General features: G+C 45.3%; 1 protein-coding gene across 1 annotated transcript in view; it reads right to left on the bottom strand.

The window, feature by feature from the left end:
* The window catches only part of TRAPPC12 (trafficking protein particle complex subunit 12), an 82,637-nt gene that overhangs the window by 55,655 nt on the left and 13,470 nt on the right, over nt 1–13,512 (bottom strand). The window contains exon 3 of the mRNA XM_012763155.3: nt 10,442–10,558. Within this exon, the coding sequence (XP_012618609.2) occupies nt 10,442–10,558 (117 nt within the window). The remainder of the gene's footprint in view (nt 1–10,441; nt 10,559–13,512) is intronic.

Here is a 13,512-nt window from a genome sequence, read left to right as displayed (position 1 = left end):
CAAAGCTCTAAATGAGGAGACAAGGTATGTGCTGGTTACACAAATTAAAACTGCCAGTTTGTGTGAACAAAAGTTATAAGAAGTTAAGAAAAGAAACCGTAAGCAGCAGGTAAGTTCTCCCAGCACCCCACTGTCCCTGTGCACTGAAAGTGTCCACTGCTCTCCCCTGGATGTGTCCCTGGGCCCGCTGTTTGTTTCTGCATGATAGATGAATACGATCCTCTGCACACTGTGGGCACCTACCAAGTACTTGGTAAGTGATTTCTAGTGATACAAAAAATATATATATCTTCCTTATTTAGTTATTATACAACTCCTACTTGTATCCAATACTCACTGCTCAGTCAGGTCTTTTCAGGTTGTACTTTGTTGCCACAGCCCCTGGGGACCCCTGCTGCTCCCAGTCTGGACTCACCTGTCACTGCTCACTCAGAGATCACAACCCTTCAAACCAAGCTCAAATCTGATCTTAACAATGTCTTTCCTGCCCATGGCGAAACCTTCTTATTCTTAATTCCTCTTTCTCCCTAACCACTTCGGTACAAGCGTCGACTATAGTCGACAGCGTGGTATGAAGCGCACAGCCGAGCGTCCACTTTAGTCGACAGCCAAAAGCTTTTACTTTTACAGCTTTAATCTCTGCAGTTGCAGTGTGTATGTTCAGCTAGTAAGTTGCTACGAATCTGTGACCTTTTAACAAGTCCTTAGTAGCAGTTATTATAGTTATTTTCCTAAAGCTGCCTGTAAAGTAAAACAAGCTTTCAGTGCTGTAAAACTTTCCTCATGACACAGGAGCAAAACGGATTTGTCATCAATGCACAGCACAGACTATCGTGCGGACTGTGGGCAAGGTTTCACGGCTGGGGAGCACCGTGCCGAAGTGGTTAAGCTCTTTGGAGCAGTGCCTTTATCTACTGTATTGCTTTTTAATTTCTACAAATTACATCTAACGTGCTTTAAAAAAAAAGAAAAAAATTTCTACAAGTATTTCTTCTGTATGGCATTTGACATATACAAAAATTGAGTAACAGGCTGGGCATGGTGGCTCACGCCTGTAATCCTAGCACTCTGGGAGGCCGAGATGGGTGGATTGCTCAAGGTCAGGAGTTTGAGACCAGCCTGAGCGAGACCTCGTCTCTACTAAAAATAGAAAGAAATTAATCGACCAACTAAAAATATATATACAAAAAATTAGCCGGGCATGGTGGTGCATGCCTATAGTCCCAGCTACTCAGGAGGCTGAGGCAGGAGGATCAGTTGAGCCCAGGAGTCTGAGGTTGCTGTGAACTAGGCTGATGCCATGGCACTCACTCTAGCCTGGGCAACAAAGTGAGACTCTGTCTCAAAAATAAATAAATTAAGTAAGTAACATTGACAGTACAGTCGTAGCACTACAAAAAGCCAGTTTAAAAAAATAATATTTAACCACACTAGTAATCAAAGTAAAGCAAATTACAATGTACTATGAGTAGATCTTCACTAGCAAAAAAAACAAAAAGAAAAGGAAAAGTGCAAATGCTGTTGTTAGCCTAAGAAATTAGGAAAATAAATGTTTTTTTAAAGATACAAGTTGGGGTAGGCAAGGAGATACCAAAGCTAGTACGCTCATGTTGTTGATGAATGTAACTGGAATAATGTTTCTGAAAGACAATGAGTAATAAGTACTGAGAGCCTCAAAAATGGCTGTACTCTTTGGCCTAGTAATTCTTTTTCTAAGATTTACCCCAAAGGAATGATCACACATGCAGAAAAGATTTCTGTACAATATGGATTCGTCTCAAGGTTACTTATAATAGCTTCAGATTATATACCTATTAGAATGTTTTAAAAGATTCTTTAATATGGGAAAAGCCTATGATAAATAATAAAAACCACAAAAATCTATATAAGCATAATATAAAATTTGTATATAGCATATATGTACAAATACATATGTATCCATTCATTCTCAGATACACACACATATGTGTATATATATTCATATATACTAAAATGTAAAAGAGCAGTGGTTAGTTTTTTTATATTTTTTTTTTAGTTGTCAGCTTTCATCTTTAAGTGCAATGGTTAAGTAAATAATTGTTTTTTTCCAGTTTTTCTGAAGCAAGTAAGAACTTGCTATTTGTAAAACCAGGAAGAAAGAGGTTTGTGAGTTGGAAGACGTGCTGAGCACCTGTGGGAATAGCACACATGTAGACGAGGCTCGACCTCCTGGCCCTCTGGCAATGGACTGTGTGTGTGTCCACTTCTGTCCACGCAGTAGTGGCCCAGAGGGACCCACGTCACTCCACTCCTGTGCCCAGGACAGCACTGGATATGCAGGAACCAACTCATGCTTGTTGGAACACTGCCGTATTTCAAACCAAGTATAGAAGTCATAGGTTACTCGTAAGTATGGTGGCTAAAGCAGGAGGAAAGTTTTGTTTTGTTTTTTTCTGGAAAATATAAGGATTTAGATACGACAGATAGGAAGTCTCCTGATGTTCAGTTCCCTGACGCCTGTACAGCTCCCAGGGAACTCAATTTGTTATCTAACAGATCTCAAAGGCAATTAGAATTTGTGTGGGTACAAAATTTATAAATGATAAAATCTGATTATGAATATTTATATATTTTTGAAACAAATATGAAATATAACACAGTAAAGGCTATCTCATTTTACATGCCATATGTATAGATACTCACACCAATAAAATATTTAAATGTATAATAAAATTACTTGCAAGGACTTTGCAAATACAAAGTGTTCCATAAATGATTAAAAATAGTAAAATACATCACATAAAAAGCCTTCAGCTCTTGCTATGATTTCATATACTAGGATGTATTTTCTTTTTTTTTTTTTTTTTTTTTTTTTTTTTTTTTGAGACAGAGTCTCGCTTTCTTGCCTAGGCTAGAGTGAGTGCCGTGGCGTCAGCCTAGCTCACAGCAACCTCAAACTCCTGGGCTTTAAGCAATCCTACTGCCTCAGCCTCCCGAGTTGCTGGGACTACAGGCACGAGCCACCATGCCCGGCTAATTTTTTATATATATATATATTAGATGGCCAATTAATTTCTTTCTATTTTTATAGTAGAGACGGGGTCTCGCTCAGGCTGGTTTTGAACTCCTGACCTTGAGCAATCCGCCCGCCTTGGCCTCCCAGAGTGCTAGGATTACAAGCGTGAGCCACCGCGCCCGGCCAAGGATGTATTTTCTATATCTCAAATTAGACCACTACTCTTAAAAATGAAGCAAAAACCTACCATCTTAATTGTTCGTTTTTTTGCAAATGTAAATCTTTTAAAAAGTGGCTTCTCTCCTGACTGAAAAATAGAAAGCAGAAATGTTTATGCTCCTATTACAGCTTCTCTCAATAAAATATGTCCATAGATGACTGAATATAAAAGATTTACTTGGATAATTGCTGCTATTGATTAAGTGTGCACTATTAGGCTAAGCAATTTTCTGATTAATATTGATTGGTCTATAAATAACATGCAGTCATATCTAAACAAACTTATACTAACCTGATAGCCAATTTTCTAGACGTCAGAACAACTTGATTACTTGAGACAACAGCACGAAAAGTACCTGGTGGCAGGGAGTCTGGGCCCCTCTCCTCCTCCATTCTCAGATGGAGGCTCAGAGGCTGAGAAGCTGGCAGACCTGTCTGAGGGCACTGAGAGTGGGAGGGCAGGGGCAAGGCCCAGGCCAGACTGGTGCCCAGCCAGGGGCGGCCCCACCACAGCTCAGGACCTCTAGTCGCTAATTCAGATTTGAATTATCTGCTGGTTTGAGAGTCAGACATGCCAGTAGAGCGAACAAAGAGATGAGGATGGCTTTCCTTGTATCATAATTAGAAACAAACAAGAAAAGAAATGAAAAGAAAAAAAGGGAAAGAACACAAAAAAAATCATGTTAGAAAAACCTACCATTTACAATTTATACTTTTCCAAATAACTTTTTTTCCTGATGCAAGAAGACACAGTACTTATTTGGCTACAGTTCAAGTTTACTTGTGTTTCAAAAGCATTTCCAGACACAGGGACACTTCTGCTCACACCGAGGGGGGACCTGACGCCTCTCCCTGCGATGTCAGGGTCCTGCAGGGCACAGCGGCCACTTCACCGCCACGGGGCCTCCTGAAGCCAGGCTGATGATGGGGAAGGGACAGGGATGCCCCCAGGCTCTGGCAACAGAGAGAAGCCCTTGGCAGGCCTGCGCCGCGGGGACCGGTGTGCAGCAGTTGTCACAGCCGGAGGAGGAGGTTCTCGGCCGGCAGGAGGCTGCGCTGGCGAGGAAGGGGACAGGGAGTGCAGTGCACACCACGAGGGCCTGCCGAGCAGAGCAGCAGATGGGGTGCCAGATGAGTTTGGTCAGGTCAGATTTTGAGGCCAAAAATACCTTTCAGTTTTCAGGGCTTTCCTGGATACCAGAGCTATGGCTAAGGGATACCGACGCCTTTCACACATTGACAGAAGCTGGCCCCGTGTGGGGGGCCTTTTGCAATTTACTTTTATTGCTTCACACTGGCTTTGAAATCTATCCATACTGATGAATGTGGCTCTAGTTAATTTATTTCAATTGCTCCAAATTATCTGACTATATAACATAATTTTCTTTTTCTTGTTAGTAGATATTAAAGGTTTTCAATAAAATTTTTGGTCAATACAAATAATATGGCAACAAACATTCTTGAACATGTGCTCTCACACACACGTACAAGAGCTTTGCTGAAGTATATTAGTGGAAGTGGGACGGCTGGACCAAAAGTTACACAAGAACTTATTTTATGAGCGGCTGTCCAATCGCTCTGCAAGGTGGTGAGGTCAGCTCACGCTCCCGCCACAACGCTGCCTGTCCTTGCCTGGCAGTGCGGCCGGTCTGAGGGGCTTGGCAGTTTCCCTCCTCGCCAGCGTTTCCCTTGGAGGAGCCTCCAACTGGAGCTTTGTCCACGCACATCAAACGTGTTGGGGTTTTTTTTGCCAGCCTGGGCAGAGCATAGCCTCAGCCTTTCGATCTTCGTCTTGCCTGTGAAGTGACACGGAGCTGCAGGGGGCTCTCGGCGAATGCAAGTGTGTGGAGAGCAGAGAGGGCCGGCTGTGCCCCTCCTCGCAGTTTCCCTGTGCAGCTCTGGGCACCTCCCGGAGAGCCAGCCGGGAACTATGGGGAGGGGACAGGGAGTCCGCAGGCGGCCAGAGGAACCCGCAGGGCACGGAGCCGCAATGCTTGGCACTGTTTTCCTTCTGAAGTGGGACGTGACTTCGGCCACTGTGAGAGACAGAGCTGGTTCTTACTATCACATGCTATTTGAAATTATAATTACTTATTTTCTCAGCGTGTTTTTGTTATTTTTATCTCATTTGTTTTCTACCTTCTTGTTCCCCTTCCTGGTGGTTCTCCTCCACTTTCAGTGATAGATGTCGGACATGTGCAATGAAGAAATAATTTTTAAAATCAGAATTTATACCACATAAAGCTTTCAGCTCTGGGAGGGAAATCTCATGAAAATCTCACAATTACTGTACACAACATGTGGAACTCTGATGATAAAGTTAGAAGGAGAAAAATATCTAAATTTAAATATTACTTTCTTTTACTAGAATTAAGATATAGGCCACATTTGAAAAACCAAACAGGCATTCTACAACTTCCAAAAGATGAGAAAAATAGTCTAATAAAAATCACTCAAGTAACTAATAATATGTACATAGCTTTTCTCCATCTAAGGCTCAAACAGAAGCATTAACTCTAAATATGATACCACTGAAGTGATTAAAATGTCCTCCTCCCCGGGCTGTGGCATTCATTTCCCCGTCAATTACAATCTTAGAGCACTCTGACATGACTTAAGAAAATACATTCAGAATCTCTTTCCTGGCCATAAGACAGTAGGAATTATTTTAGGACATACTGTAATTAAAATACCAGGGCAAGGAAATGATCTTTTTATGAATACATTTCCTACCTTACATACGTTCCCTGGTTAGGACTATTAATAAAATTGTTATCAGTTTCACATGGGCAGGGCAAGGGCGCCTTACAGGAGTGGGAACCTGCGTTCAGTGAAAAGGCCGCACTGAATGATCTAGAAGGCCACGTGTGGCCTTAGGCTGCAGGACCCCACCCCGGCTTAGGACCTATAACTTCATTAACAAATTATCAAGTAAACAGATATTTAAAAATCAGTTGTCCCCCCCCCTTAAATAAGAGTATCTCCATTAACTTCCCTTTCCCAAGCTTTCCAATCATGTGATAATTATAGAATCACTTCAGTAAAAGAAACTCAATGAAGAGTTTGATTGACATTAACTGAAAATTAAACTTCGTGTTATGTATAAAAAGTCTGCTAACCACCTAAACAGTGATTCCTATTTACCTTTTTGAGGACACATACTTCTGTAAATATGATAAAAGATGCTGAGAAAAGAGGCAATTTGGGGAGCACACAATTTCCAGTGGTTCGCAGGTAGCCAGGGCATCTGTGTACTCCATGTTAAGTTACCCACAGTGAGATAATTTCCCATCTCTGTTTTAGGACAGGGTCTCTGCCTGGGTTTTGCATTTACCCAAATTAATGAATAAAGACTTCAGTGAGTATTTTGGTGACCATGTGAGTGACGTTTCCACGACTCGCAGAGAGTGGGGCGGAGGAAGGGGAGGGCAGAGTCTCTGGGGAGGGTTTGGCGTCACAGACCCTGGAGGGTCCTTCAGTCCCTTCAAGGGGTGAATGGCTGGGAACTTTACTCTGTGGCAAAAACGGGTCTTAAGGATTCTTGCAGGGTTCCCAGGATTCCCAAGAGTTAGAGAACCGGGACTCAGGGAATTGGTGTTCCAGGATCCAAGATAATGAGCTGCTCTGCGGGAGGTGGACCCACAGTAAGAGGAGGGAAAAGGGAGAGTTCACTGCTAGGGGCAGGATGCAGCTGCATTTTTATTGTGTCTGAAGACACTGATGAAAAATCACCCTTGAGTTATAATAAATTTGTGAATATGGAATGTATTCTTCCTTAAAAAAATAGCATAGTACTTCTAAATCTGAGTAAACTCCATAAGTGGTTAAGAAGGCAGAACTTCATGCAGCAAGAGCCGTATCTTAGCAACCTTTACCGTTATTGCTTGAAACTAGGGGCTTAATGTGCTTGCTGAATGAATACAAAAACTGAAGAAACACATTGAGAATTCGTTTCAGTTCCATCAGATATGAAAAAATCTTCTCATGGGCAAATCCTACTCCTGGACACAACCCAGTCCTAGAAACTATGGCAAAGCATGATTCCCCCAGTGTGTATACTCAGTGTTTCAGAAATACTCAGTCACTGGTAGGAAGCACTCAGTGAGCAAAACCCTGCCAGCAAGTGCAGTCTTCACTGGGCTGTGCAGACTGTCCTGGGACATAGGGAGGTACGGACGGTTCTGATGACCAGGAGCTAGGACCTCTGGGTTATTGGTCTTGGGCCAAGCTCTTCTCCTTTCTAGCTTAGTTTTCTAATCTGCAAAGTGAGATTTTGAACTGCATTAACTTTCCAAAAGAAAAAAAAAATGTTTTTTGAGATAGGGCATCACTCTGTGGCCCACACTAGAGTACAGTGGCGTCATTGGAGCTCACTGTGACCTCACACTCTTGGGCTCCTGTGATCCTCCTGCCTCAGCCTCCCAAGTAGCTGAGACTGCAGGCATGCGCCACCATGCTCGGGTAATTTTTCTATTTTTTGTAGAGACGGGGTCTTGCTATGTTGCTATATTGAATCGTGACCTCCCAAAGTGCTAACATTACAGGCCTGAGTCACCACGCCCAGTCTTCGACATTTTTAAATTGCGAAACTCATCCACCACTCCCTCCATCCCTCCCCCCACAAAAGGAAAACTCAAGAGAGACTCCAACACATAAAGCAGACACTGCTGAAGTGCTCCACTGGCCCTGCCCACGGCCGCCTGAAGGCTGTCCCTGGAACCCCAGGGTTCCTGGAAACACAGTTTGAAAACATGCCAGATTTGACTTCAACTCCTATCTAACCTCCTCTCCTTTTCTCCCACGGTGGAGGAAGAAAAGTTCCACCCTTTTCCAAACTAATCTTCCACTGTGGTTTTGTTTCTTCTTCACTCTCCTGGGGACTTGGCTGGGACCCTGCACGAGGTCCTGCATCCATTTCTTAAAACCACCAGTCTGACTCGACTTTCTCAAAAAAGTAGCTTCCTCCCTGGGGTCCTCTTCTTTACTCATTCACGCTGCCATTTATTTATTCAAAAAGACGTGCGCCCATTGCTGCCCGACTGTGCAGGCCCAGAGATTCACCGGTGAGTAAGGCCCACCCTCCCGCCTGTCACGGCACTTACTGCAGATCTTTAACTGTTGTTGTCTGGCTCTGCCTACACCCCGAGTTAAAGCATTTATTACTGACACCTATGACATGTTACCCTCCGTGCAGACACGTGACGGAGTCAGGATAAAACCCATGTAACTAAGAGAGAGCACTTTGCCTACATTCAGGACTTTTCCAAAAACAGGCTTTTTTGGCAAGACCCCAAAAAAGATCTTCCAAGAAAAAGATCAGGGATCAAAGGAAGATGACAATCAAGATTGGAAGAATAAGAATATAAGAAATTAACCTTTGAGTGAAATGGAGAGGATTTTAATTCTTTTTTCCTTTTTGCTTTCATAGGAAGCAAGAGATCTGCTGACATCTGAACACAAGAAAATTAAAGCTGGGGTGTGAAGTCAAAAGAGAGGGACCGGGAAATCGGGTCACCGAGGGAGCGACGGCCCTGCCTGACCTCCTGGTGGAGTGCAGCCAGGCGACGCTTCCTGAAAGGCCTGCACGTGACAGTGACAGACACTCGGGGTCTGCTTGTCACGGGGGGGAGCTGTGCCCTGCATGGGAGCTTAGGGCCACCGCAGGGGCGGCTCTGACTTGTCCCCAGCCCAGGAGAGCTTCTGAAGTGGTACAGAAGTCACGACACCACACACGGCGGTGAGGGTGTCTGAATCCAAGAGCCCTAGACAATTAAGAAAAGGAATTTCGTTACTTTCTTGAGTGTTACCGTTAGAGATCAAGACACAACTGCCCTCCTGCGGTTCTGGTTTAAGACTTTGGCCTCACAGACATCAGTGAGTGATCTCTGGCAGAATGAGGACAGGATACACCTGACTTTCAGATACTGGCTTAAAGTAGAGGCGATGTGACAAAAAAAGAACTAGGATTATTTTATTCTGAGTTTTACTATGAAGGCTTTGTGCAACCAAGTGATTTACACACCACTGTCTTAACACCAGAGATGGCCGCCTCTCAGTGGAGACTGAACCGCAGGTTTCTCCAAAACAAACTTTAAAAAAATCCCATTTTCTTTTTAACTTCACAGGCTAACTTTCCCTCCTGACTTAAATGGGTGGCAAACTTAAATCCTCAATAAATTTCTACACCTCTCAGCTACTGTATCTTGAAGAACTTAAGCTTACTCACAGTAGGTGAAATCTGGAGCTTCATATTGAAGAATTAGTTATAACAAAGAAAGACAAGCTGGGGAACTCTTAGAAAAGAAGTGAAGCAAAGTAGGAGACTCCAATCTCCTTTGCAAATGCGGAAAAGTGAATGCACGTCCTCAGATTATTCACTCAAATCAGGATGAGCACCAAGACGATGAGCAACTGTAATGTACTCAGGGCGAGGGCTGAATTTCAACACGAGAGTTTTCGGCAGCCATGGACCTGTTCCCAAAGCCAGGCACCTCACTCTCCAGACCCCTCTGATAAAGCACCCGCTGCCCATGCTCAGAGGCGGAGCACGGCGTGGCCGAGTCCACCCCAGGACCAGCTGCGGGGCAGCTCCGCAGTACACGGAGAGGCTGAGCTGGGGAAAGGGGGCGGTGGGGACGTGGCTGTCCTTTCCGAGTATTGGCCAGGTGGCTGCCTTAGGATTCCTGAATGAAATGTAGGTGAGAGAATTCCAGTAGCAACTCAACACTATTAAAGCTGTCTTAGAGATCAGAAATTCCCTGGAAACATATCGACACGTACAGTATGGGTGATCCAGTATTAACGAATGTTTAAAAGTCTACTTATGGAATTCCTGGCAAAGTTTAAAAATGTTTAGAACTTCACCTATGCAATAATAAAATTTCTACCTGAAATAGAGAAAATGGGGTATATTTAAAAAATCAAACCTAAAATCATTTATCTTCTATCGTATTTGATAGAGCATACTTGATCAAAGTATATGCCGCTTTTAGTAATTTGATCATTTAAAACAACAGCATTTTAACTGATTAGACTTAAAATTATCTGTGTATTAATATGATGCTTTTTGCTATTACAGGACTGGTATCTAAGACAACAAAATTCTCACTTATGTGTAGGGCTTTAGATAACAATACATTCAAAGTAATTAACTTCTAGAGAAAATATTATGAAGGAAGGTAATACTTATCAAAAAACAAACTGAAAATCAAACACATTGTTACTTACAATGAGCTGTTTCAATCCAACAAAAGACTGTTCCACTGAGTTGGCGTTTAGGACTTGTCTCTTCGCCGCAGCTTTTTCACCCAGAAAGCGAAGCATCAAGTCTTTAACTGCATCTCCCTGGAAAGAATGTAGGAAGAACATGTCAAGACAATAAAATGTCAATTAAATTCAGCTAACCAGAACTCATAACTAAACAAAATCCCTCTTTTCTCCATTAGCTTATAGAGGTAAAAATGTTGGTTACATTATCGTAAATCTTCAATCAACCGGAAACTAAATTACCATGACTGTTAATAAAATGTATAATTTTAGAATTGTTCTTTTTGAAGAAGAAATGATAAAGCACCACCACCTATACCAGCTTACAGTAAGTGCCAAAACCAAGCCAGGAGCGGGGCAGCAGGTGAGGGGCTTGGGGGGCCTGGGAGTGTGAGGTGACCCGCTGGAGGCACGAGCCTAGTGTTGGGAGGGCCACCTGCAGTGGTTGAGCTCACGCTGGGGCAGGCAGTCCTCACCAGTCTGCCCGAACGCCATCCATTCACCACACTGGCCCAGGCTTCCAGGAGAGGCTTTAGGGCCGGGGCTGAAGGCCAGTGACCAGTGGCATGGAGGGGCCGCCCCGCTCTCCACACTAGGCTCACTAGCCAGGCCAGGGGACAAGGGGGCCTCCCTTCTCCCAGCAGGTCCTTCACCACCTTGCCCAGCCAGGCCCTCTGCTCACAGGAGTGGGGGCACTTTATGCTGCGGGCCAGGGAGGGCTCCACATTCGCCTCTGCGCTGGGGCCATTTCTATCTCCTAACCAGACTCTTCGGATGATGCCAATCTTTAGACCGTGATAAAGAACACTGCAAGTGGAGTCTGAAGCACGTTACTTTAAAGGAAAGACACAGAAGGGCTGGGGGAGCACGGAGGAGCTTTTGTTGTTGTTGTTGTTTTTATTTTTATTTTGATATTTTCTTTTATTTATTTCTAGGTCCTAAGTCCAGCTCAATTTCAGGACAAAAGTACATTCTCTGCGGAGGAGCTTTTGCACGGGCCTGGGAAGGAAGAGATGTACCGACAGGGACCTACCAGGAACCAGTCTCTTAGCTGGTACGAGACCTGGGGACCATCTGGGATGAGCCACAGCAAGACGCCCAGGTGATCAGTGTTTACAGCCAGCAGAACTCCCCGTGGCTACAGAGATAGGTAAGGCACGCCCCAGCTGCACGTTACCTAGTTAAATGGCGTATGGGGAGAAGCTAGTAACCACCACTGTCACACCCCCAGCCTACAGTGCTGTTTTGTGGCTGCAGTGCAGGCTGAGGGAGAGCCCAGGGCGAGGCCCTCTGGCTGGACACCATGCCCCTCAGAGGTCCGCGAGAAGGACACTCACTGTTGCAAGGCCCACCGCAAGGCAGCCCAGGACAAAGAGTTGTGACAGGGACAAAGCTCTGGACGTCTCTCTCCCTGCTGGAGCCTGAGGAAGGGCACTACAGAGAGGAGCTGCTCTGAGATCCTGGAATGCCCTGAGACAGGGAGCAGCCCCAGTTCCGCCGGCCCTCCCCGACCCATGCTCTGCGCACCCTGGGGGCGGCGGCTGCTGACACAGCAGCACACACAAGGCCCCAAGGTGTCTCTAAAACTAGGACAACCCCAAGAGGGGGGCGGGGCGGGGGCACAGAGGAAGCCCAAGATCTCACCTCTCAGCACAAAGCCTGAGCCCCAGGGAGGCTGACGCTGATACTGCAGGACAACAGGGAGCACAAGGCCACGAGGATGGAGGGACATCAGTGTGGAAGTGCTCCCTGCACGGGCCTCACTGCTGGCTTGGAGCCTTCCCATTGTTCTCCTGTGCAGGTTGGGGAAAAGCACAGAAGCAGTTCTGCTAATAAGCAAGGTTATTCCGATCTTTTGCTATCTTTCAAAATGGTGACACTTAAAAGAAAAGCAGTAACTGGACCACGTGAGCAGGAGATGCAGAAAAGCTGCTGACACTGTCTGCTTCTCCCGCTCTGCTGACTCTTCTATGGAGAGACTGGCAGCCGGTAGCGGGGGGTGGGCGGGAGCTTGGTGGCGCAGGTCACAGGCCTGCCTTTCCCTGGGTCTAAGCCTTCTGCTGGCAGCAGCCAGGCCTCGCATCTTCTCACAAGGGGCAAAGGTCTAGGAGCAGCAGTTTTATAATTTCTGCCTTCAGAGAGTTAAGGTGAAGTACTTCAAATACCAGAGCCACAAAAGCAGCTAACTGATCTAGGGGCGATAATTAAAGGGCAAAATAAAAGAGCTTAGACATATGGCTCCATAAAGCTTTGCAAAAATGCAACTCACATCAGACAAAGAGCATTATCTTAGCCAGAGGAACAGGGAGCCGGGCAAAGAGCAAGATCAGATCTGAATGCCGGGGAGGGAAGGCCAATTTAAACCCTCCGTCCTTGCAACATTCTCAATTAATGAGACCACACTGCAAAAATCTCTAGTCCTTAGAATTCTCTGTTAACACTTTAGTTACCACAGGAAGTTCCTGAGATATTAGCATATGACTAACAAACATCCTATCTTTAGAAGTCCAAGGATGTGACAAATGCCTTAAGACAAACCGAACCCTCCCTGTGTCACTAAACTGAGGGCAATCATGGCCCATGAGGTTGCAACATTTGTAAGCACACCCTCCAGTAGACATTAGAGTAAGGGGAGGGACCTGTGGAGAGCTTGGCTGTCCCACCCAGGAGGGAACCAGCGGACCCTTCACATCAGCAAACCACTGAGGGAGGGGCTTCTTTTATCCGAGGCAAGGTTTGGGGAACACGGAGGAGATTCCACATAAGCCTGTCACAGTGTGGCACTCATCACAGCCTGACAACCCAGCAGCCGCCCCACTCTCCGGGTCAGGTATTTATGGAAGAGAAAGCGGCTGGTTCTCACAGCCAGCAGGTGGTCGTGGGCCTGCAGCCCTCCTGCAAAGCCGGAACCATCTTAATAGTCCCTTTTCGCTTCAATGGCCGAAGACAAAACAGAACTCAGAGCAGCTGAGTCAAAGCGCACGGGCCTTCCTGTCCGGGCCGCCTAAAGAAACAGCGGTCACGGGGCAGTG

Source organism: Microcebus murinus, chromosome 3 (assembly GCF_040939455.1).
Source record: "Microcebus murinus isolate Inina chromosome 3, M.murinus_Inina_mat1.0, whole genome shotgun sequence".
In the NCBI taxonomy this organism is placed as follows: domain Eukaryota; kingdom Metazoa; phylum Chordata; class Mammalia; order Primates; family Cheirogaleidae; genus Microcebus; species Microcebus murinus.
This window is presented reverse-complemented; position numbering and strand designations above follow the sequence as displayed.